The sequence below is a fragment of the Cyprinus carpio genome, chromosome B21 (genome assembly GCF_018340385.1).
Source record: "Cyprinus carpio isolate SPL01 chromosome B21, ASM1834038v1, whole genome shotgun sequence".
Classification (NCBI taxonomy): domain Eukaryota; kingdom Metazoa; phylum Chordata; class Actinopteri; order Cypriniformes; family Cyprinidae; genus Cyprinus; species Cyprinus carpio.
Window position 1 is genome coordinate 10,211,948 of NC_056617.1, and position 24,802 is coordinate 10,236,749.

A 24,802-nucleotide genomic window follows, 5' to 3' on the forward strand; every position below is an offset into this window, starting at 1 on the left:
GCTTAGTTTTACAGTAAATCACACCACATCACAGTATCTCACAAATTACTAATAAAATTATTTTTTAAAATCATTTAGAATAATTTGGTCGGCATCTGTGCACATTTAGGGTATATAAAAATTCCATCAGCATACTAAATAAATACAGTACATATATGTCAATTTCCATCACCGTCATTTCCACCACAGAATGTTATTAAACATAATTAGAAATTTGTTGGAAATTTCACTGTGATAGAAATGGCAAAACTGGCTGTTATTTGGCTAATTAAACTAAACTACTGAGAGTGTGAATAGTTAATTTTTTTATTTTTTAAAGTCCGTAAGGTCAAAAGTACCCCAAAAAACAAATGTGTGGTTTGTTCATTTTAGTGACCCGTGCATGATTTGCCCACCTTAACCACTTCCTCATCCGTTGAGCGACATTCCACCGACTCTGTCACATCGGTCACAGTACCTTCGGTTCCAACAGTGACCACTTTCACTGGCATGGCAACAGTTTTCCCGGTGAGCACTGCGGCGTTAAGGATCTCTGTCTCCTGCACACAGAGGGCAGATCAATCAGACTGCGTTAACTCAGTATAATTCACTTGCAATTATTCACAATAATTCGTCATTCTGTCAGCTCCATCTCTTCAGCCCCAACATTGAGTCGCGCTATTAACCCAGTGAGTCATATCATTCAATTAGAGTCATCAGCTCTGGAGAGTCTCAGAGTGAGATGGAGAGGTCTGTTTAGAGCCAAACAACACATTCTGTTTTTATGAAACTGATTCACTCTCAGATAATCTATATTGACATGAAAAACACACACAGGAATAAGGTTCACTATCAAGTCACTACAAAAAGAAAAAAGATTTTCACACATCTTTGGAAGAAAATATGAACGCTTGCCCATTCAGAACTCTTCAGCATGACTCTAGGGTATTGTGGGTAATTTGCCAAGCCAATGCTATGTGTTTGCTAAGGTGTTCAGAGTAGTTTTAACATGTTGTTTGTAGTTGCTAGGATGTTTTGAGTGGTTGCTTACTGCCCTAGATCAAAGGAGCTTCAAGATGAGTTATCAGATGTGGAATCTTCAGAATTCGTTTGGGCTGTTTTATCATAAAACAGGCAAAAATAGCACTTCTGATTATTTTTTTTTTAAAATACCATATTATATTTAGATATTAACTAAAATAAAAATAGCCATTTTAAATTTAAATATAATAAATATATTTTTAAATCTAAAATTAAAAGATTAGAAAATGATATTAAATCATTTTTTATTTTACTTTTTAGATAAATAACAGATAAAAACATAAAACACCTAATATATCAAAAAATTCAAGAAAACTTAATCATATAATAAAACTTAAAATATGAATTATACACACACACACACACACACACACACACACACACACAAACATAATACTTATCCAGATTTCTAACCCTAAATATGGGCAAGACATAGTGATGCTTGACTGAGGAAGCAACAGTAATAAAGATAAAAATAATGTTTACAGCAAACATCAATACCACTGTGGGAATTTCCAGAAATATGCTTTACAAAGAGAACAATGTCTGGGAAAAACACTGTAGGCACATCTTATTTTCACAGAAATATCCTGTAATTATGGAGAAATGACAGCTAAGGTAACTGTTTCTGTGAATCCATTCTCTCTTTGCGTATAAACTTATCTGAAACATGTCCGTGTGTTCAGTTTACAGTTCAAACACACCAAAGGCTGGATAATTAGATCATTTAAGTCTGAAATGAGTTTTTCTTGCCGGCTGGGGCTATGGGTGAGGAGACGACACAAGACTGCCCTCATCATAAACCACGCAGCACTTTGAGATGGATAAACCTAAATAAAGAAGCCCTCTGCGATGGTTTTGTTCTTCATCATAGGGTCTTTTCTTCTCTTTATGTCACAGCTCTCGCCAATCTCCTTTAGAGAAAACAGATAACATTATTTAATCCTGAACTGTGGATAATGAAATTTCAAGCTTGTTAATAAGACTGAGGTCTTCTGTTCTTTTTTTTTCTCCAGGCTGATCCCACTTTAGGCTTCACTTGGCAGCTGATTCTTATTTCAATCATTTTCACTTTAATGCACCACAATCGTAAGGATAAACGAGCCTCTTCCTTTCTCTCCCTTTATGCGTTTAAGCCGATCATTATTTTCTATCTAACACAGGCTGTGCTGTCTACTTCTGAGGTAGAATTTGAATATGCCATTTCCCTTGATTTCAAAATTATGTAAATGTGCAATAGGAACGTAGTCTGAGCAGCGAGAGCTTGGTATTCAAACCTTCCGCTCAGACATTTTGACAGGGAGTTATCGCTTGTGTTTGATTTGCTGTCAAAACATTAATTTATCAAGACCAGGAAAATGACTCTGATAAATATTCCACAGGATGGGATGGGTGAAGTGTTTACAATTCGCTCTCCTCCTTTCACTCACTTCCCGCTCAGATGAATTCAAAGAACCCAGCGACACTGTTCGGCTTTCAAATGTCTTTCAATGTGTCCATTCACCAGCTGTTAAAACCGAACAATGTAATTTTCAGTCAAGCCTGAAGATTACGCAGTGAATTAAAAACAGAATTCAAGAGTAAAACAGGCAAAGTGGTGGAAAGCCTCTCATTGTGATGCCACAGACTCTAATGGGTGGCTTTACTTCATTGTAAAAAATAAATAAATAAATAAAGCTGAGGTAAGTTCAGTTCAGCGAGGGAGGACAGTTTTAAACCACACAGGTTAAATCCATTGACCCTTGAGAAAGGCATACGTGCCTCCACCCTCTGACTCATGGCAAAAGCACAAAAAAATGTAGTGGAACTTTCCTGCTCAGGATATATCAACAAAAATGTTTAATATTGGAAAATTATATCCAAAGATTCTAATGCATTTAGCAGACACTTATTCCCCTGGGAATCAAACCCACAACCTTTGCACTGCTAATGCAATGCTCTACCACTGAGCCACAGGAACGGGAGTAAAAGAGAAAAATAACTATTTATTCACCTTAAAAATTACAGGTATATGAATGTTTGCACAGTTATGAAAGGACTCCAAAGTAATATAAGACCAGGCTTTTCAAATTCAGAAATACACAGAGTAAGAAGCCAATCTTAATCCAGTTCAGTCACATAAAATCCCATAAATCTGTACCACATTTTTCTCAGTTTTGAGGCAGAAAATGTAATGTGTTAAAGGGATAGTACACCCAAAAATGAACATTCTGTCATTAATTAATGGAGGGGGGGGGGGGGGTCCGATAATCATTTGTGAGATTTTAATAATCTGTTAATAATACTGTATGTGTGTGTATTAAATATACACAGTACACACATATATTATGAAAACAAAAACTTATTTTGACTAATATATATATATATATATATATATATATATATATATATATATATATATATATATATATATATATATATATATATCATAATAAAATTATAGTTAAAGTATTAATATAACATACAAAAATCTAATTCCTTGAGACTGCAAGTCTACATTAACATGCAGCACAATACAGAGTACAGTCTCTTCACGCATCTGGCTTGGCTTGACTTGAAAATTAAGGAAGATTTACTCTGACAGCAGGACTGATGTGGGTGGCATGAGAACCAGCAGAACTAATATGCAACTAGTTTATGTCCACCTACACTCCTGCCCCCCCTCCCCCACCACCTCAATCATGATGCTCCGTTTGTTGAAACCCACCATTCTTCTCCTTCCCCCAACCCCATCTCTGGAGCTCCTATGAGCTGCGGTTCCAGAGGGAGGGTGTTGAATCCGAGCACAATGTGTTATTCATGCAGCCTCGTCATCCGCTTCTGCCCAGTGGTCGGTAAACATCGTCCCCTGGACTGCTGACTGATTAGTGTTAGCTATGCGTGGATGCTGGGTTTGAAGAACAGGCTGTACAGCCTCCCAGAGACCATCTCTGCGGGAGGGCAGTGCTTCTACAACACGCACTTACCTTTAAATGGTTCCACACTATCTTGAGAAAGAGTGAGAGAAAAGAGAAGGAGGTAAATCGATAAAAAGCCATTACACTTTTGGCTGTGTTGGAGGGATTAAAGGTGTATCGGAGGTCAGGGAATGTAGGGTTAATATCAGCACAAGTGATTGGTTCAGTTCGTGGTGAACCTACACCAGCTCACATGGGGTCTAATGCTCAAGGACAGGAAGCACTGAATGCATCGGCACCCCGTGTGGATCCTCGCTGCCGATGCCGCAGCCATGCTATTACAGAGCCATCGATCGTGGGCTGTATTTCTTTTCAAGTCCGCAGGTTCTCCCATGTCTTTAGCAGAGATGGCTGAAGCCTTTTTGCCTCTCAGAGTCTTGCTGACAGATCCTCTGATAAAATGGCACAACAGTGCAGATAAACAGGGAGCAAAGAAGAAGATGGCTATTGATTTCAGTAATAGCGCGGAGAGATGAAGCGAATGCTTAGCTGTCGTTGAACACAATACAGCCACTGGGTCAGCCAAGCGCCTCTCAGTGGCCGCTAGAATGAGGATAATCACAGTTTTGTGTTACTGTTTTCGCATCATCCCATAATCCAAGGCCTCTCCACCTCACTGCTTGGATAAATGAGCACTCTTTCCAGGAATTATGAGCCCTGTTATGAACAGTGGATGAACCGGACATGAGCATAAACCTGGATTTCTCTGCTACCGTTCCTTAAGTATTAAACTTTGATGCATTATTCATAACATTGCATTGACATGCTCATTTAGACAGTGTGATTTAGCAAAGTGGATACTGTACCTAGATCAAGATCTTTTGTTAGTCCTGGAACAACATTCTTATCAAGCAGTCATAGTTCAAACACAAGCTTAGATACCACTGAAACCTAGTAGAAATGATTCATAAGAATGCTGTTCAAGTCCTAACCCCAGCCCTAAGATCAGGATGACAGGAAGGTTGTTCGAGGAACATGTCCTCCTTGAATCACACCAAGCACATAGGGAGCAGTGGTGAACATACTGCAACTCAATTACAATACCTTTCCACTGTACCTACAAGACAATCTCTACTGCTTGGTATCTAGAGACCAACAGATTTTGTTTTTATGACCAGTAACTATTATTTTTATGTGTATGTTTAAATGTATGCAGAACTGATTCTTAATTGTTGTTTAATTTTTGTTTCTAAGTTACATGGCATAATAAAAATGTGTCTAAAACAATAACCTGAAGGATTACTTTATAAAAAATATAATAATTATTATTATTATTATTATAAATCACACAACTATGTTTTATTATTTATTATTAATATTAATATTATTATTAATATTATGTTTGTTTAAATGTATGCATAACTGTTTCTTAATTATTGTAAAAAAATGATTGTATTGTAAAATATTCTCTAGAACAATAACCTAGAGGGTTATAAATAAATAAATAAATAATAATCATCATCATCTAATTTTAATCATTTATAATATAAGAATACTTTTAATTATAGTTTTTTATAATTCATACTACTATTTTTATTTATTATTATTAATATTATATTGACGGATTCTTTATTATTTTTGTTTACCTTTAAGTATAAAGAGAACTGATTTTTAATTTTTAATTTTAGTTACATAATAATGGAATAATAATAACAATATTAATAGTATTATATTTTTATAATTCATACTACTACTACTAATTTATTATTATTATTATTAAAGTAAATAATAATAATAATAATAATAATTATAATGGCATTACATATGAAAATGTATTTTGCAATCTAGTCATGTCTAAGTGTAAAGGTTTAGTAATTTAGCAAAATAATACTAAATAATAAGTTAGTGACTTTATTATTGAAGGGAGGCCATTCAGTATTGCCAGACTTGATACAAAAGAACCAAAAAACAACCTGTTCAATCCAATTATCTGTCTATTGCAACCTGCAGCCATCAAGGGTTTTGGGGTTAATGTCAAACAGCACAGCCTTAGATGAACTCTTTCACCACTTTTTCAAATTAACACTTGCTAGAAATCTCCACCACCTTTTAATAACTGTAAAAAAAACAACACGGCTTAGATGCAATCGCCATCTAACATTGCCTCCCTCATTTCCTCCATCTCTGGGGCAGTGAAATGTGGAAGTACAGATTCCATATGCCCTGTGTAGTGTGCAGGCCTCCAGGTGAGGGATAATGAATACATAGGCTGTTTCAGATGATTGTGATAAGGCGGCAGCAGTCGTGCACACAGCCGCGGTGGAGAGAGAGAGAGATGCTGGTAGTAATGAGGGAGCGTGCGGTGAGGACCATCGATCCCCACGGCTCCGTGGCAGGGCACAGGTTTACCGAGGCCAGCCGCCGCACACAATAACACGCTTCTGTCTGCATCTTAATCTCTCAGCAGTCACAAATCAACTTGAATTTCTTTCAGACAACTGCACTCATTTTTCTCTCTCTCTCTCCCCTTTTCTTTTTCTCTTTCTATTCTTGCAAGTGTGCCACACGGTCTTGTGCTGCAAGGGGTTCTAAAGAAACATTTGCATCAAGAATTAATAAAGCAGTAAAACAAAAACAGCTCAAATACTGGAGTACAGTGAGCACTCTGTCAAACTGTGCAGCTTAAATGACTTCTCTCAAAGACATTCTCATAATAAACTGTCTAGATCACAGTGTAAAAGGATAAATTCCTTGTTTTTTTCTCAGAAATGTCAAAATACATTCTAAAGATCAGGCACGTGCACACATAGACATCAAAGGGGGCATTACGACATTATTTATTTTTTCACGAATGAATATATTTATATATGTGTGTGTGTGTTTCTGTTTGCGCACAGCTTTCCCTGTCAAACAAATAAAAATAAAAATAAAAATTCTCCCCTCCGTGTCTTTGCGCAGGCACACAGCACAGCAGTGTAGCACAATCGGCACATGCACATCACAGACAGGCAGAGTGTATAAAAAAAAGTGTATAAATATCATCTAATCATCATTATTGATAAAATCTCAGAAAATATTGAGATATTTTTTGCCAGTATCGCACATCCCTAATATATTTAATGTTTTGTTTAGAAAAAATAAATAAATAAATATGAGAAGTGTCCTTTTTTTCCACTTGAGCCACTATATCCTGAATCCAAGGAGTCTGACAACAACTAGTGCTCCACACAGAGATCTGATGTCATCATCATCCAGTCTGTATGTATCTATGTATGTATATATATATATATACACACACACACACATACATACATATATACTATATATATGTATGTAATATATATATATATATATATATATATATATATATATATATATAGATGTATATATATATATATATATATATATATATATATATATATATATATATATATTATATATATATATATATATATATGTATATTAAAATTTTCTCATTACAGTATATTATTACCAATTTTTTTTTTTATCAAAAGTTTTGTATATCTTTTTGGAATGAACTGATTGTAGGTCTCATTAATCTCAGCTTGTGTACCTTAGTTTTTGAGTGAAAAATTTCCAAAACAACCCACAAATAATGTTTTTGTAATGTGCATAAACTGACAAAAAGATGGAATCCATGATTTGCTAATAATACAGTATAAAAAGGAATTTACATGCAATTTTTAAAATGAGGCAAAGGGTTTTCAGGACAGCACAAGAGTTAAATTATTGGTGTTTTAAAGATTAACTTTCAGTGAGCATTAGATGACAGCAAATGTAATGTAAAAATACTGTAGAGGAAATGAGCATGCACAATTAAATGTTCAATATGGTACTGATATATCAAGGAAAGAATCACTAGCAGCTAGTTCCCCAATGTAAATTTGATGAGTAGTTAAAAAATGTTGCCCGATTTATGGCCTACGGCCTGTGGAAAACACAAAGGAAAAGGTATTACCTTGTCCTGTAGGCGGTTTACAGAGGACACTGTTCAAACAGACTTGAAGGAAGACAAACAGCAGGCCAGCATTCGCTCAGAGAACAGAGAAACCCATGAGCTCTGAAGCAAAGCCTGACACACACCGAAACTCAAGACTAAGGCCAAAAGGCTACAGAGAACCAAACAAAACAAATCCTGGAAGAAAAAAAAAATCAGAAGAGGGGTTTGAAGGGAGATGCCTCTGACTTGGCAATTTGTTTGATTTTGCTTTTCTCTGAACAAACTCTCTTAGCGCCACGAGAAGACAGGGTGGCAAACAAGAATGAGAGTGCTTTCAATAGTCAACAGAAAACAAGCTCAGCAGGGACTGAAATTTGCCTTCGAGAGGGCTGAACGGCCAATTACAAGGAGCTTAAGTAAACTTGATTCAAAAGTTGTGAGGTATAGAAACAGAGCGAGGAAGAAAGACAAACACACACATTATAGAGAGAGAGAGAGAGAGAGAGCGAACGCGCATGCTGGTGCATCCTAATGAGCCAGAACAGATTTCCTGCATTTTGAGGGGATCATGCACTGCCAAATCCTATTAGGGCATCTCCTCATTCAAAAAGTTGAAAGTGATGTGATTACATTGATCCCCTCCTGCTGTGTAACACAACAATCTGCTCTCCCAGCATTCCGAGAGCTCAAGACAAATGCGCTCAGTCAGAGGCCCAGACAACACAAGTGATTGGTGGCTGTTGTCTCTCTGTCTGCGGCCGTGATTGTTGTGCAAAATGCATCGGCAGGCCGGCCAGGCTCGAGCCGGGGGTGTCGAACTTAGGCTGTAAGGGCATCCGGGCTTATTTTCACACTGTTATTAAATCATTCTCCGTCCTCGTCGCTACTGTACAACTGGCTGTGTTTACCGTAATGGGCCGAGAAAGCACAGCTCTCAAACGTGATGGCTGAAGGTTCTTGTTTGGCCACTGAGTGGGGAATGGGGCCGAGGCGGCTGTCCTCTCTAATGAGGCCAAAGAGACAGCTGGCAGGCCGGAATTAGCCGTTGTCTGCGAGAGGGGAAAAAGCTAATTCTAATGGAGCAGAAGCCTCCGATGGGACAGATTGGAGTCTCTTGCCTTTGTTATCGTATGTCATACCAATCTGCGTAGTTCCTCTACATTAGACAGGTAGATAGAAAGCGGAGCGGATGGCTGCACTCAGGGTGATTAAAGCTGCCCGCTGATTCTGCTGCCGGCTTAACGAAGTCATGATTACGTTTAACAAGGTGTGGTGATGGCAATGTCATCGTTATGGACAAGGGGAAAAGCCGCCATAGGGTGTGTGAGAAAACGCTGCACTGTAAAACGCAATTAAGACAGGCTGCAAAAGAGAACCAAATCTACTGAGTGTGTGTGTGTGTGTTTGCACATGAAGGTTGTGAGAGGAAGGTGAAACGCTTTAGCTAACGAGAGGGAGCATTCAGATTTCAGTGGTTTGTGTGCTTACAGAAAATACACAAACCTTTTCACATCAAAATGAAATCATGTTCATCTTACCGCCCTATTGACAAAAAGCCAATGAAGAGCAGACGTGTAGCCCACCTCTAATCAAACACCATATTTCTCCTTGCCTCAGCCTCTCATTTTATTTAAAAGATGAAACCTGCACTCAAAACAAATTTTTCTCATTTTGTTGTATAGAGACTGCACTGGAATCACAGGCCCCCCTTATTTATTTATTTTTAAATACAGCAATGTGTAAATGATCTATACACTGTTGGTTCATTTCAGTAGTTTAGTGAAGGAAAGTGTACATAATACCACACAGCAGTATTATGCTGTTTGTGATCTACATGAATATGAATACTTTTAATCTACATGAATATGTGCATAGGATTTAAAGGATACAGTAGATGGGTATAAAAGTTCCACTGAAGTACAGCTATGTTTATATAAAAGACACCTGTGGCACTGGTTTTAATGGACTAAAGGCCAATATTCTTTGGATAAGAGACTAATTTTGTGTCCTGATCCGGTGCCGGGAGACTACAAACATCATGGATATTTTTCAATTAAAAACAAACAGTTAATTGAACTTTGCTGTAATGCTTTAATTCTTGAAATGTAGAGTGTTGTATATGGTATTTTGTAAATATTCAAATTTTGGGTGTTGGGAAGATTGGGGGTTGCTTTTGAAAGATCAAAAGTACAATAAAAACAGTAATATTGTGAAATATTATTATATTTTTTACTTTAGTATATTTTTAAAAATGTAATTTTAATTCTGGCCAAGCTGAATTTTTAGCAGTCATTACTCCAGTCTTCAGTATAACATGATCCTTCAGAAATTATTCTAATATGCTGATTTGATGCTCAAGAAACAATTATTATTATAAATGTAAAAAACAGTAGTGCTGCTTAATATTTTTTTGTGGAAAAAACCATGATACATTTTTCAGGATTCTTAGACAAATAGAAAGTTTAAAAAAAAGCTTTTATTTGAAACACTTCAGTAACATTATATAAACATCCATTGTCACTGTCGCTTTTTATGTAGTTATACAGTATACAGTACATAAAGGGCCAGATTTAATAACAGCTAACTAAACCCTTTTTTAGACGTTAAAATAGTACTTTAAGGATTTACAAAAAAAAGCGGAATGAAGTATAAGTGCTTAAAAAGCATGGTTATTTTTGCACCTGACCTTACTGAATATGCATTTGGAGGAGTTTTCCTTTCAGATGCAAAATTTAGAAGAGGACAGTATTAAAATGAATCACGCAACTTGCGCTCATCCAATTACTGGAACTCTTTTTTGTATCTAACACAAAAAAAGTGTGTCTTAAAGCAGGCAGTAATTTGCGCTGCTCTTGGTAGACTGTGCTTGTCATTATGGAAAGGATCTAGCTGCGTCTGTCTTCTTTAATGTGCGCACTATTAGTAAATCACCCGCAGAATTTTTCCCTTCCAGCAACGCTTTTATGGAATTGTGCTTTAACGCTAATTTGCCCTGTTTAGTAAATCTGTCCCAAGATCTTGTGTATATACTGTATATATATATATATATATATATATATATATATATATATATATATATATATATATATACACACACATACATCTAGGTGCATACTTTGCCACTGTTCAATAGCACTGTGCTTCCCCATTCAAGAATAGCACCAGCTGTGACTGCCCAGCCACCATTTAGATTAAAACAACCTTTATTATCTTCTGTTTACCTTATTTATTTGAGGCTCCTCACAGTCTCCACTCATTTTAAATTAATTACTTTTGGTCTTGACCCAATTGCCAGTTTTAAATCAAACTGAACGCTCAATTAACCAAATTACAGCTAATTAGTGTTAGTCATACTGTTGCTTCAAATGACACATCAGCATTTCCTGTGTGATACATCTTATATTATGCCTGAAAGCAGCCATAATTGATATTATATGCAAACAGTAACAATAAAAAGAAGACAAAAGAACAGCATTGCATGTTTGGACTTGTTGAGAACGAGTTGACGAGGAACTAAACTCACCATAGCCAATGGCACGATTCCCCCGAGGTCATGTGGTGCCAGACGGATGATCGTCTGGATCTCATCCGAAAGGGATCGGGAGATGGGGTACTCTATCTGCCATGTCGCTGAGCGACTTCCCAGAGGATCCAACAATCCGTTGACTTCCAGATCCACCTGAAGAACTTTCTGGAAACCGGCCTCCACCTACATAGGAAGAAGAGAAAGTCAAAGTAATATTTAAAATGTTTGAATGCAAACTAAAAGCATATGCATGTAAAACTCATGGGTGTCTTGTGTTTTTTTTGTTGTTATGTGGCTACTGGCCAGTGCGTGCTGCCAACGGATGAAGGGGCAGTCAAGCGGCCATTTATCGAGCCTTTTGTTTTTGTACACCTGGTGTGTGTATGTAGACTGCGATGTATGTGGGTGTGAGTGTGTAGCGGTTTACTCTCATTATTTCAGTTCAACAAAAACACATCCTAGCAGCAACCACAAAAAAAAGACAGCAAAAAAGCAATTTACTTTTGGTCCAGCGCCACAGCATTTTCAGAAAAGATTTCCAAAGCAGAGCATAACATTGTCTCCACTGATTGCGATGCAAACAATGCAGAAAAACAATGAATAAAACCAAAGCCATTTGATTTGCCCAGGACTGGGTTTGATCAGCCTGGCTGCTCCGGCCTCACAGTACTTAGTTAAAACAAAACAGCATATGAAAAATTCTTAATATCAAAGTACAAATCTGGAATATGGAACTGCAATTGAATTCGCACCTGGAACACAAAAGAAGACTATATTCTTTTCCCCCTCAGTTTCACTACAGTATGGTACAAGGTCCCTCTTAGAAGAACTCACACATCCATGACAAAAGTAAGGTCACCGCATTATTCTCATTTGTTCTTTGGTTGACATGTTTCTAACAAACACTTTGCTCAGGGATAACAAGATTCAGTTTTCCCCATGTGGAAATGTTTCCATGAGTTTTTTTGTCCTGCAGTTTGATGGTTAAAAATATCACACAAATTAGATTTAGATCCAAGGATTTCTGTCCAAACGAACAGCTAATCCTCTGTAACTCAAAACAGGTAAGATGGATACTATTTTTTATGGTTGACAGGCCAACTGTTATGATTAAAATATAGTAAATTTACTGTACGTCAGGTAACTGTGTATAATAGGCCTACATATGAAGTAACAGAAGAATGTTACTATACTACAATGTTATTAAACTTCAAAAGTTTATGACTGGAAGACTTCTATTCAGCAAGGTAGCGTTAAATGCGGTGTCCACGTAAATATTGAGCAGCATAACTGTTTTCAACATAATAAGAAGAAACGTTTCTTGAGCACTAAATCAGCATTTTAGAATGATTTCATGTGACACTGAAGACTGGAGTTATAGCTGCTGAATATTTAGCTTTGCCATCACAGGAATAAATTACATTTTAAAATACATCAAAATAGAACCTATTTTTTATATATATATATATTATAATAACAGTTCACAATATTACTGTTCTATTGTATTTTGATCAAATAAATACAGGCTTGGAAAGCATAAGAGACTTCTTTCAAATAAATAAAATATGTATAAAAATATATATACAGACCCTAAAATACTGACAGCAAGTATATGAATTTATATTCTCCAAGCAAACTTTTAAACATTAGTCGAAATCTATTGCTTTTTATTACTTTGTATATAATACAATATAAATTTCAATGTTTGTTTTGTTTACTTTGCAGTGGTTAATGCTTATTATATTACATAGTAGGCCTAGAACTTACAAATAACCTACAATTTCTAAAAAATACAATTTTGGGTTTTGATATTGGGCCGGTTTTATTACTCACTGTGCTGGTTCTGGGTTAGTTTGGATTGGTCTTTACAACTCTACAGTCTGAGAATATCTCAGGAGCAGAGAGATACTGTCATACTTTCTCTGTTAACAAAATAATTCCAGTAATACATTCTCCTTCAAATGAATCTCCAAGAAAAAAACAAAACATATTCCACCTGTCTGTGTCCTCTGATCACCAGCCGTTCTAATAATTTTCATTCCAAAAAGCCCTGGATTCTCTGATTTCAATGTCATGGAAACAGAGACGCCAGGGTATCTTTAATAAGCAAATCTGGGATGATCATATCAGTTTTCACACGTTCTAATCTGTGACTTTACATAATAAAAGCGACCACACACTGCCAGTCCCTGCCAGATTGCACATGTTGTAAGTTAATTTGATTTGTAGATTCCTTAAAGAGACATTATCTGTAAGGAGCAGAAAAGTGAATTCAAGGCAAGAAAAAGCTTGTTAAAAAATCCTTAAAAGAATCAATTTGCTCCAAACCTGTATGACTTTCTTCTTTCCGTAGACCACATAAGAAGCAGTTAGGCAGGATTTTTATGTTCTTTTGCACAATGACAGTGCAAATGACAAAAATGCATCACAAAAGTAGTTTAACAGTGGTTCACTCAACGTGTGCACTATATTCAAAGTCACCTGAAGTCAGGCATTAACTTTGTGTGAAGAATAGATCAAAGTGCACAAGCCATATAAACTACTTTTTTTTTTTGAGCATTAAAAAGTTGGTCACCATTCACTTGCATTATATGGAAAAGAGCAGCGTGAACATCCTGCTAAACTTCTGCTTTCATGTTCCATGAAGTGAGGAAGTACAAATTATTCCCATTTTTATTTTTGGGTGAACTATTCATTTAACAAACTAGATATATGTTCTATGATGTATGGATCCATAGGTATGACTTACCCTAGGAAATGCCATTTCAGCAACTACTGCAATAACAAAAGGTCTTGTAATGCCATGAATTCTCTTCACCAACAGACATTTTGTTGGGCCAAAGGCAAATGCGGGCCAAAAAAGCCTATTTAAAGTAAGTGCCATTTTGTAGTGCTAATGTGGTGCTGGTGAATGGAGATGGGCAGCTAAAAGGCTCTGGTGTTAGAGAGGTATTCTGGGAGAAACACAGCTGACAGCTTTGTTGCACTTAAAAATAAATGCATCCGCCTTGTAAACACTGGTTTTCCACGACCTCACTGAATGCTCTTAAGAGCCCTGTTAGCTCAAACACTCTAATGGCTCATTGTCAGAATTCTCATTCACAGCTAAGAAAACCAAACCAGCACAGAATTAACACTGCGTTATGGCTCAACTGTAGGGTTAAGATGTGTCCAGTAGAGGGCGAAGTGCAGTATCTCTTCACCAAGGTGGAGCCTTTCTGACTGAAAATCAACAGCTAATGCTGATTGATTAAAATCCTTTTGCTTGCAGATTTGGGAATCTCTCTGCATTTTTGCCTCTGATTTTGTGGGATTATCTGCAGAATGGATTTAAAAATGGTTAAACGTGTTAAATCAAGCATTCTGGGAGCAGATGTAGCCAAAATGTTCAAGAAACAAACATAAGGGAAGGGGAATTTAATGAATGATGGGCGTTCCAGGGGAAACTGCGAAACTTTTCAGTGTGCATTCTACCTGTTTATAGCCTATATTAAATTAATTTTCTGCTCTTCACAGCCTACTTTCTTATGCTGTGCAGCAGAGGTTATAAGGGCACCAAATACGAAAATCATCTCAGACAGAGAGCGAAAAAGTGAAGTCTGAATACACATTTTCAAACCACAAAAAGAGTTCTTTGTGAAAACAGGAATGTAAAGTGGAACGTGTCAGCGAGGATTTCTCTGTGAAGTCTTTGAGAGTCTCGACAGGTGCTCAAGTACTCATCGCTAGGATGAATGGATTGTTATGTCAAAACATATAAAAATGCAGAGAAAGCCAGAGAAGAGCAATTTGATGAGATATATCCTGCTTGAAAGATCACAATTAATCGTCAGAGGGAGTGAAATCCTGCCAAAATGTATAGGTCTGACGACAAAGGGTTCGACTGCAGGAGGTGGAGAATTAATATTTAAAGTGGAGTAGGTGAAATTTCAATCTTTCAAAAAGGTTCTTCGACTGAATTTCCCAAAACAGAGGCTCTTCAAAGAGACGGCACGCCTCCCTCATTTTACACAACCGTGTAAAAATGGCGTGAGAGAAAAGGAAAAAAAGGCAGAAAATGGAAATGGCTTTCATTGTGGAGACTCTAGGGTGGATATATTCATGCACAGTGGTGATCTGCTTAACACTGACAACAATGATACATCAAACGAATGGAATCAATTTGACTACAAAGCCGCTGTGGTTGGCAACTCACGGCTCGGGGAAATAAAAGTCAAAGCTGGGGAAGTAATGGCAGTTGGCGCATCAGCTTTGAGTAAAGCTGTGGTGGAATTTCATTTCACAGGTTGCAGAAGACGCTGAGTGAAAGAGCTGCACTGAAGGCAAGCCCTCGCCCTCCTGCTGGAGGATTTGCCAGCCGCCCCTTCCACTCGTTTTTTTCTCAAAGGCAGCACTGGGCACTCAAGACCCCCAACAGGCTAAGCATGAAACTCAATCACAGTGCTGGCATGGGGGCCCTGACCTGCATCATGCTCACTAAAGAAGTTTATGGTCTAAAGACGGAGTTCAGATGGTCAGAACAAAGGAGAGGAGGATGAGAGAGAAAGGAGAAAATCAGCAATGACTACAGATGAAAGGTAATATAGATATATAAACAGTGGTGCTTTTATAAAAGTATCAGGCTGCTACAATAAACAATTGTGATAAAGAACCAGTTGCCAAGGATTACAAGCTTTGTGGTATCAAGTCTTAAAGATATTCAAAAGTTTTATATATAATTGCTAGTAAACCAAGGAACCATTGACACCAGTGATTAACCTAGGATTGTACAGTATTTCAGCACTTTCTTAAAATCCATAGTTTATTAAGGTTGTAAATTATATTTCACCCCAGAAATAGCCAGTATTGCATGTGGTTGTCTACCGCTTGACTAAAGACCGCAGTCTGGATATTTCTGACACTGTTCAGAGTAACAGCCTTAGTCTATAGTACTTGAATGAGAGAGAGAAAATGACCCATAGCTCAATGTTTTTGTATAGGTGTATTGATGTGAAGGAATGTGTGCACATGGGTTTGTAAATAATAGATGACAAGTAGCAAAGCATTGTCTTTAGGACTTTAAGATGTCATACTTATATACTTCTGCTGTAATCCATCAAAGCAATTCTCAACAAACATCAGAGCAACGGAAAACTCTGCCAAGCAGATAAGCGCATAGTGCAGACAGTTCACAGACCTTTACTTTTTAAGTGTTATTCTGTAGGAAAGTTATCAGGAGGATTCACATAAAAACTATACTTTCACCTCAAAAAGTCTAAAAAAGTAGATGTGATTGGAACTTAAGTGTGTAAATTTCTAGAGACAGAAATCAAACACGAATATCATTTTGGTAAGTTAAATGTGCAGTGTCGACAAGACTTAGGAAAATCACCAGTCAGCAACCACTGAGGAGGCTGTTAAAATGTCTAACTGTGGCATGAACCTGAAACCTTACACAATAAAACACAAAGTGACTAATGGTGTGTGTGCACCAAAAGCGAAGATAATATTCATATTGCGTCAGATCTGGCTCGCGAGATCAATTTTCCTGCAGAGTTTAGCTCCAACCCTGATCAAACTCACCTACGTTTGATTTCCTAATGATCCTGAAGACATTGATTAGCATGCTCTGGTGTGTTTAATTAGGGTTAGAGCTAAACTCTGCAGTAAAGTAGATCTCGTGAGCCAGATTTGAGGATCCCTGCTCTAGATTACTCGCAGGTTGTTTTTCGTGTCAAACCGCACATATAAATCGTAATGCTCTCCACCATTGTCTGATATAACCGGACTTGTCAAACTGGATGTGTCAATAAGCTCTTCACTGATTGGCTTGAATAATTAAAGTCACTTTTGGTGTGTGAATTTAATTATATATGCAAGTAGATTACAAGTCATAATTTTTTTAATTTATTTGGATAAAATAGTAAATTAAGTTAATAAATAAAAAAATATATAAAACACTAAGTAAATCATCACAACAGTAAAAAAAGGATATTCAGGATTAGGTTTTCAAATTACTAATGTTTTAAAGATGAATTTAAGTGAGCATTAGACAGCGAAGATAATCTACAGAAAATGTAAAAATCACAGAAATGAGCATGCACAATTAAATACATATCAACCAATGAACTCTCCATAAACCACCAATAACTTTAGGATGTGTACGATCCTTGAAATTATGGACGACCAGCATCTAATGCAAAATACCACTGAAAAGTGACAGAAAAAAAACAGCCCACCTTGACTGTCTGCAACCTGCGATCTCATGAACCTTGAGGCATTGATGTAATATTCATTGCACTCTGTAAGTTGATTTGCTTGCTGTTGCTTCCACAGGAGCGCAAGAGGTTTAAGAAGAATGTGAAGCAGTTGGACCGGATGGAAGCTGAGGAAAATGGCTGCCCTTGGGTGAGACATCCAGCTGGGAACATCATTTAAATCCATTAGCTAGATATCATCAGACTTTCCCACTCACTTAGTAGCTATGTTATCACTGCTGCAGACGTGAAGCGGAATGGGGAGCGCAGAGTGAAATGGATGCTCAAGACGTCGGTTCTTCACACCGAATTATCTGAACCAAACATTGGTAGATGGGCGGATCACAAAGCCTTCTCACCAAGCAGTATCACATGTGTCCCAGGCTCAACTTTTAAGTACAAATAATCGTATGTGCAAGAGCTGGGTAAGAGAGTTCTGCTTATTAATAAAAACCTCACAGTAAAAAGGCAAGCAAGTGGTAAGGCACACAAAGGAACAATGTTGAAAATACCCAAGATTAATGAATGGTTGCTGAACCTCCTTAAAAAAAAAATAATAATAATTCTGGAGAACGGCGTCTGCTAGTGTTTATGTGCAGGTACATTTCCTTCCTGAAAGCCGTATTGATGAATACAAAACCTGAAGCCATTCAGCACACATCTGCTGCCTCATGGGCATAGTAGCCTATATGGCTGCAGAAAACACAATAACCGAAAACACGGCCATATGAGGAATAATTTTCATTATGCTACAGTAATGGATCAGAACAGTCATTATTGCCACTAATTCATGCGCTGCATAAACTGATATAATTAAGTATGCGAATATGCGATCACATGGGATCCTTGTAAGTGTTAAGCATACATGCACTAGGCATGCTAATGTCGGCATACTGGCGAGAGTCACACGCTAACACTTTCGTTCCTCTGCAGCACTTTTGTTTGATTTAACTTGATTAACTTCCTTGCCATATGTTTCCTATTATTTTTTCGCCATAAAGCTCCATCGCTCTCCTTCCAGTCATGAAACGTGATATCATTCGCTTCCTTCAGAATGTGGGATGAATCCAAATGATTTAAGTTCTGTTTTCTGACTGATGAACTTCCCATCCCTCATACGCAGCGAGAACAAGACGTCAATCCATAATTGGAAGATCTCAACCGTAACATACTCAGACTAATTAAAAGAACCCGAGCTAATGGCAAATCACGCCATATTGCGCTCTCCCCAAACAGGTTGTCCCTGATACAAGTCATTACAAGGGCTACACACACATACAGACACCCAGACCCCAAGGATCCTTTGCTCCATATGCAGACATTGATTTTATTACTTATGCTGGGTGTTTATGAACCTCTGGTCCTTGGGCGTGGCCAGGCCATTTTTAGGGTAGCTATAGCCCCCCTAAAATGACCACTCAGCCCCCCTAAAATTTTGAAATTACATAAACTGTACACAAATTTGTGATCACCCCGGTCCCCTTAAAATTTCATATGAAAACGGCGGCAGACTTTAATCAACTCCTCCCCGTCTTTCAGCGCGTTCTTCAATCCAGACCTCAACGACACAGAGCGAGAAACAGAGGACAAGGTGTGTGTTTATCGATAGATTGTTATAATATCATATGTGCAGTTCTTTGTCATAAATACAGTTTACAAAATATCATGGGGGAGCTATCGGTTCCACATGTATTTCACTGCGTTCACCCCTCATCACACCACAGCTGTTTCTCCCTGAGAAAATTAAGCACATATAAAACAATGTATAAAACGATGCTGCTATTTTCATTTGAATATATATATATACCCTCATTGGGGGCTGAGCCCCCCTAAAATGAAAAACCTGGAATCGCCCCTGCTCTTGTCTGATCACTGTTTGCAGTGTGTGTGTACACACACATATATTATCTACGATATACACACAAACCTGTTTTCAACAATGACAATAAATATTGTTACGTAAGCAGGAAATTAGCATATTAGAATGATTTCTGAAGGATCATGTGACCCTGAAGACTGGAGCAATGGATGCTGAAAATTCAGCTTAAATTACACTAGAATAAATGACCTTTTAAAATGCATTTAAATTGTAACAATGTTAAGCTATTATTGTTTCAACTGACTGTATTTTTGAAACATTTGAACAGTAATGTAAAATCGCATATATAAAAATTAGCAGAGGAAAAAAACTACTGTTTATGCAATACACTGAATATATAGTTGTTCAAACAGGACACGTTCTTACATTCTGCCTGTGTTATTTCAATGGTGTCTATGCATCAGAAAAATGTCTGTGGCTGTTCTGTCACGTCTTGCTGCGTTGCAGTATCTCACGGCATGAGTGCCACATTTTGAAGAGGCTGTGTCAAGTTAAAACTTATTAAACACGAGACTCTTGCATTCTGTTGCGTTCAGTTGTCCAGCTGTTTTTGAATACAAGAACGTGTCCTGTGTGAATACCTTCCTCACTCATTCTACACTACCTGCTCTTGGTAAATGTGGTTGGCATGTTGCCTGTCAGAAGGTGGTACTTCATGCTTGAATTACTCAGATGGAAAATAACTCATTATAGATTTTACGTACAGGTCAAGACGCATGTCTAATTGCATTAATCACCAAAAAAGTAAATGCACTATGTTAATGCATTAAAATGTAAGCCCAACAATATCTGCTGATTGGCTATGACTGTTACATTACATAGAACTTGCTAATTAGATTGCTACATTTTCTTATACATTTTTAATTTTGGAAAATTCATTTTTATTTTATTTATTTTTAATGTAATTTTATTTAATTTTTTTTCCCTACATGACAATTTGCCTTGCATTCTGAACACCTTGCATTCAAATGCCATATGAGACACTTCCACCATCACTTTGTCTCGTGAGGTGTGACCTTCGTGGAATCATCAGCTGTTGGGGAAGAAAATTGTGCATTCTGACCCACTACACCGAGCAGACCCGTGCACACCCTCTCACATTCAGAGCGGGACTATTTTCTATTCCCTGATTAATGTGCTCATGCAAAGTCAAATGTAATTTGAGAATGTGTCTTTTTACATATGCAGATTTCTGCAGCACAGCCACACTGCAACACCGTATTCATAGGATCATTAGGAATGTGTACGTAGAAGCAGCATGGTTTGTACAATTTAACCCAAATTGATGAATTGTTCTCCGGGTATGCTAATAGTGGCCAGAGGCATTGTTATGGAATGCAACACCCGTGCTTACGGGGCTGGAGGGTGTGTTCCTTTTTCCTCCCCTGAGAGGAAACAGACAGTCAACAGAGGATCCAGGGTGAGCAACAGCACCCCCAGCATAGAGAAAAAGACATTTTAATATATTACAGTGTGCATGTTTTATTACAGGAAATGAGCTCAGGCTGGCGATGAGGAGCACACAAGGCCATGTTTATTTTAAGAGCTGCGCAGAACATCGAAAAACCTTCCCATATTTCAGTGCAAACATCATTATTATAATAGCATACAACATCTTTTTCAAGCCACGCTTAAATCAGAATATTGCATGCGTGAAGATATTTGCATAAACGCGCACACCCACGACTTTGCCTTTGAGGCTTCGTGTCCTCCCCGTTTTAAGGGAAGAGCCTTTTAGAGCCTCATTTACACAAATCCACCAGCACTGACATTCAATCAATGACAGGGTTTATGGTACAAGGCCACAGGACAGTAAATTAGGCTTAAACCAAACAGCCCAAAGTGCAATTCAGGCCAAGCCACAACTTCATCCTGCAAATGAAGGAATTTTAATGACGATTTGGAGGAAACGTCAGTAAAAAATTTAACTGTCAGAGCAATATACTGAGAAGACATGTTTGATTGGAAAGCAGCCATAATCTGAGCAACCAAAAAAAAATAAAAAATAAAAAAAACATTTTCCATATGTGTGTGAGGAGGATAGTGACAAAATACAGCAGAAAAGTCACATGAGAAGAGGTGTTGCTGTGATTGGCTGATGCCTGCATTGGAAATCAATCTATAAATCTGCATTAAACAAGGGGGCCTATAATATGGAATGAACAGTGAACTAATTCAGACTTAACAACTCTGCAAATTGAGAATAATTGAGAATTTCAATTAAATTTAAATCCAATTCCTCAATTCCAAAATTTAAATTGAGAAAACTGAAGTTTAAAAACAATTTAGCAAAGAACTTAAAAAAAAAAAACTGTTTCTCATCTTTATCCCATATCCCATAGATTCCATATGGGGTTCAGGTCAAGTCTTGTTGGCTGGCCAATCAAGCACAGTAATATCATGGTCAGCAAACCTTTTGGAAGTGGTTTTGGCACTGTGGGCAGGTGCTAAAGTCCTGCTGGAAAAGGAAATCAGCATCTCCATAAAGCTTGTCAGCAGATGGAAGCATGAAGTGCTCCAAAATCTCCTGGTAGACGGCTGCATTGACTTTGGACTTGATAAGATACAAGGACCAACGCCAGCAGACGTCACAGCACCCCAAATCATCACTGACTTCGGAAACTTCACACTGGATTTCAAGCAGCTTGGATTCTGTGCCCCTCCAGTCTTCCTCCAGACTCCAGACCTTGATTTCCAAAAAAATGCTAAATTTACTTTTATCTGAAAAGAGGACTTTAGACCACTGAGCAACAGTCCAGTTCTTTTTCTCTTTAGCCCAGGTAAGATGCTTCTGACGTTGTTTCTGTTTCAGAAGTGGTAGCCTTTTTCCTAAAGATATCTGAGCGTGGTGACACCTGATGTACTGACTCCAGCTTCAGTCCACTCCTTGTGAAGTTCTCTCAAGTGTTAGAATCGGCTTTGTTTGACAGTATCCTCAAGCTTGCTGTCATCCCTGTTGCTTGTGCACCTTTTCCTTCCCAATTTCTTCCTTCCAGTCAACTTTGAATTTAATATGCTTTGATACAGCACTCTGTGAACAGCCACCCCTTTCAGTAATGACCTTCTGTGACTTACCCTCTTTGTGGAGGGTGTCAACAATCATCTTCTGGACTATTGCCAAGTAAGCAGTATTCCCCATTATTGTGGTTTCGAAGATCAAGAGATACTCGGAATTTATATTGTAGGGACTGTCATTTAATGAAACTCAAATGTAAATATTCTAATATTTTGAGATACTGGCTTTTTGACTCTTATGAGCTATAAGTTCTAATCATCAAAATTAAAACAAAAAAAAACTTTTGAAATGTTTTACTTTACATTTAATGAATATAGAATATTTTAAAAAGTTTCACTTTTTGAAATAAGTTACAAAAAATAACTTTTTCATGATATCCTAATTTTTGAGATGCACCTGTATTTATATTTTTGAAATAAGTTAAATATATATATATATATATATATATATATATATATATATATATATATATATATATACATATATATATATATATATTCACATACACACAAGTATATAAGTATATAAGTATAATAACTAGAAAAGCAAAGTTTGTCAAGAAATTTTTATGTTGGCTTAACAAAACCTTTGTTAAAAACATTGTGTGAAAGTTTAGATAAACATTTTATAAACAAAATATTACAGATATAAAACAGTAGATAGAATGATAGGTAGAGTGACAGATAGAATGTCAGACAGACATCGATAGAACAATACATAGAACAATAGAATAACAGGATGATAAAACAATAGATAGATAGACAGACAGACAGATAATGTTTAAAAACATTTTGACGTAACCAGGTTTTAATAAATTGCATGTATATATAACTTCTAATATAAATATTGTAGTATTTGCTGGTTGTTCATAGTCCCAAGTGTGAAAGAAATTTCATTTAATATGCCTTTAACTCTGAGAAACTCTGTGAAAGTATGTAAACACCAAATTAGAAGAACCTAAACCCAGAGAGAGAACATTGCCTAGTCATTTCAGAAGTTCAACACAAGTCACTGGGAAAGACCGCTCTTCTGAACATTCGTACATGCACACAACAAACTAATTACCAATATGTATTTACATATTAATTCTCTGTAATCTGGCTTCTGCCCTTGCCTTCTGCAACCATCCTTGTGTTATTTATATCCATACCTACACACACTAATGCTGAGATGACAAGCACTCATCCTCACTTAAAAAGGGGATTTGTAAAGCATGGCAACATGCACGCAATCATTGGATGGATTTAAAGCATCGATCATGCGTTATTTAATTTGAGTGAGTGGCATATGAATCTTAAATGCCTTGCATGGCCTTGAGCAGTTATGTAATCATAAACGAGCCGTAACGGTTGCCGGGCACGCGGCCTTGGAATAAATTAAAAACAGGGGAAAATGTATTTACAGGCTCTGTCATCATTAATGAAAAACAGAAAATGGCCCTCCCACCCCTTAACATAATGGAACGGTCTAAATCGCTTACCATGATTTATATTGGCTCCTCAACCAAGCCCCCACAAACCTTAATCGATATGGAGGATAACGGCTAATTTCTTCGCAATCCTCTCCCTCTTTCCACAGGGATGTTGGCCGAATCTGAAATCTCCTTCCCATCCTTATTTCTAAACCAGCTCTCTCACTCCAAAGCGTCTGCCCCTCTCTAGCTTTATCGGGCAAAGAAACACCGGGGTTGGTTGCTGCTCTGCCAGCGGAGAGCCTGGAGACAGTAAAGAGGGTTGTCAGTGAGGCCAGGCTGGCCTCATGTGATAAGACGTAGTGTACAAATCCAGGGTGGCAATTTAATCCGAACCATCCTGCAGCACTTCATATCACTAACACCAACTACTGTAGAAGTGCCTCGGTCTCTGTATTCTATCATAAACATAGATACACACAGAGGCCCCATTGGGAGAGAGAAATAAGACCCGTCTGTTCTTAAAGGGCATTCGACTTCAGACGCGCTTGGGGCACTTCGGGTTGCAGGAATTCAATGTCAACGGTGATGATCCTTCTTCTAATAAAGAACTTTTATATCAGAGTGAAACAATAACAACACACACTGGCAATTTGGAAAATAAAGAAGAAATGTACCTAAAGCATGTGTGTTTACCAATAAGCCATGGCTCCATTTAGGTTGACATGTTCATATGGAAGATGAATGTTTGAATCTTACCAGTGCCTTGCCAGTGCATTTTTCAGAAAGGACGCATTAAAGAGTTCAAAAGTGACAGTAAAGACTTTTATAATGTTATTAAAAAAATCTGTTTCAA

General features: G+C 37.3%; 1 protein-coding gene across 1 annotated transcript in view; it reads right to left on the reverse strand.

The window, feature by feature from the left end:
• Positions 1–24,802, reverse strand: part of LOC109072285 (transmembrane protein 132C-like) — a 136,077-nt gene that overhangs the window by 18,094 nt on the left and 93,181 nt on the right. The window contains exons 4-5 of the mRNA XM_042747705.1: positions 11,402–11,588; positions 396–539 (exon numbers count right to left, since the gene is read on the reverse strand). Coding sequence (XP_042603639.1) covers positions 396–539; positions 11,402–11,588 — 331 coding nt within the window. The remainder of the gene's footprint in view (positions 1–395; positions 540–11,401; positions 11,589–24,802) is intronic.